Genomic DNA, 1,114 nt, shown 5'->3' with positions numbered 1-1,114 from the left:
TGATAGAAGGATCTAGGATGTATGAATGAGTGTGAGTTTCCAAATTGACTTTATGTGGTAGGTATAAATTGTGAAACAAAACATTGTGAAACAAAACAATAGCAGTGATGAAGTCAGTCTGGAAACAGGTAAATCCCAGTGAGACTTTTAAGACCCCTCTAGCTGAAATAACCTATAAAACACAAAATAAAACAAATTTAATGACCGATATTATATATTTGAAATGTGCAGGTTGGACAGCATTTGGACTTGGAATGAAACAATAAGAGGTTACATTCATGGATAACCAACAAGATAAGGCTATTGTTGCCTCAGCCAACGGAGAAAACAGTCTGATTAATGGGGTCAAAGAAAATGGTAAGGGAATTTAATTATAGTATATAATATCTCTCCTGGTAGTCCTCTGTTATTACTATGGATTTTCAATACCCACAAAGTTGAGACAGGTTGAGTTCAGGATGCCTCTGAAATGAATGTTAATTGTAAACTTTATTCCACCAAATATATAACTGGGCTATAAGAGTCCCTAAGAGGCATTGAATCTGACCCCTTTGCCCTCCCAAATCATATCTGTCAGATGAAGTTCCTCAGAATTCCTAGTGAATTAGAAATATGCTCTGATGTGAGGCTTAGAACTTCTAGAGTAGCTGGGCGCAGTGGCTCATGACTGTACTCCCAGTACTTTGGGAGGCCGAGGTGGGCAGATCATTTGAGGTCAGGAGTTTGAGACCAGCCTGGCCAACATGGTAAAACCCTGTCTCTACCAAAAATACAAAAAATTAGCCAGTATGGTGGCAGGCGCCTGTAATCCCAGCTACTCGGGAGGCTGGGGCATGAGAATCACTTGAACCCAGGAGATGGAGATTGCAGTGAGCCGAGATCACACCGCTGCATTCCAGCCTGGGCAATAGAGCAAGATTCGGTCAAAAACAAAAAGAAAGAGAGAGAGAGAGAAGAAGGATGGAAGGAGGGAAAGGAAGGGAAAGGAAGGGAAGGGAAGAAGGAAGGAAAGGAAAGAAAAGGAAATGAAAGGAAAGGAAATGAAAGGAAAGGAAAGGAAAGGAAAGGAAAGGAAAGGAAAGGAAAGGAAAGGAAGGAGGGAAGGAAGGAAGGA

General features: G+C 41.3%; 1 protein-coding gene across 1 annotated transcript in view; it reads left to right on the top strand.

The window, feature by feature from the left end:
• The first annotated feature begins 224 nt into the window (after positions 1-224).
• The window catches only part of NEXMIF (neurite extension and migration factor), a 6,011-nt gene continuing 5,121 nt past the window's right edge, over positions 225-1,114 (top strand). Inside the window, exon 1 of the mRNA XM_017896401.1 lies at positions 225-357. Within this exon, the coding sequence (XP_017751890.1) occupies positions 279-357 (79 nt within the window). The 5' untranslated portion in view covers positions 225-278. The remainder of the gene's footprint in view (positions 358-1,114) is intronic.

Source organism: Rhinopithecus bieti, unplaced genomic scaffold (genome assembly GCF_001698545.2).
Source record: "Rhinopithecus bieti isolate Rb0 unplaced genomic scaffold, ASM169854v2 scaffold_28557, whole genome shotgun sequence".
NCBI lineage: Eukaryota > Metazoa > Chordata > Mammalia > Primates > Cercopithecidae > Rhinopithecus > Rhinopithecus bieti.
This window is presented reverse-complemented; position numbering and strand designations above follow the sequence as displayed.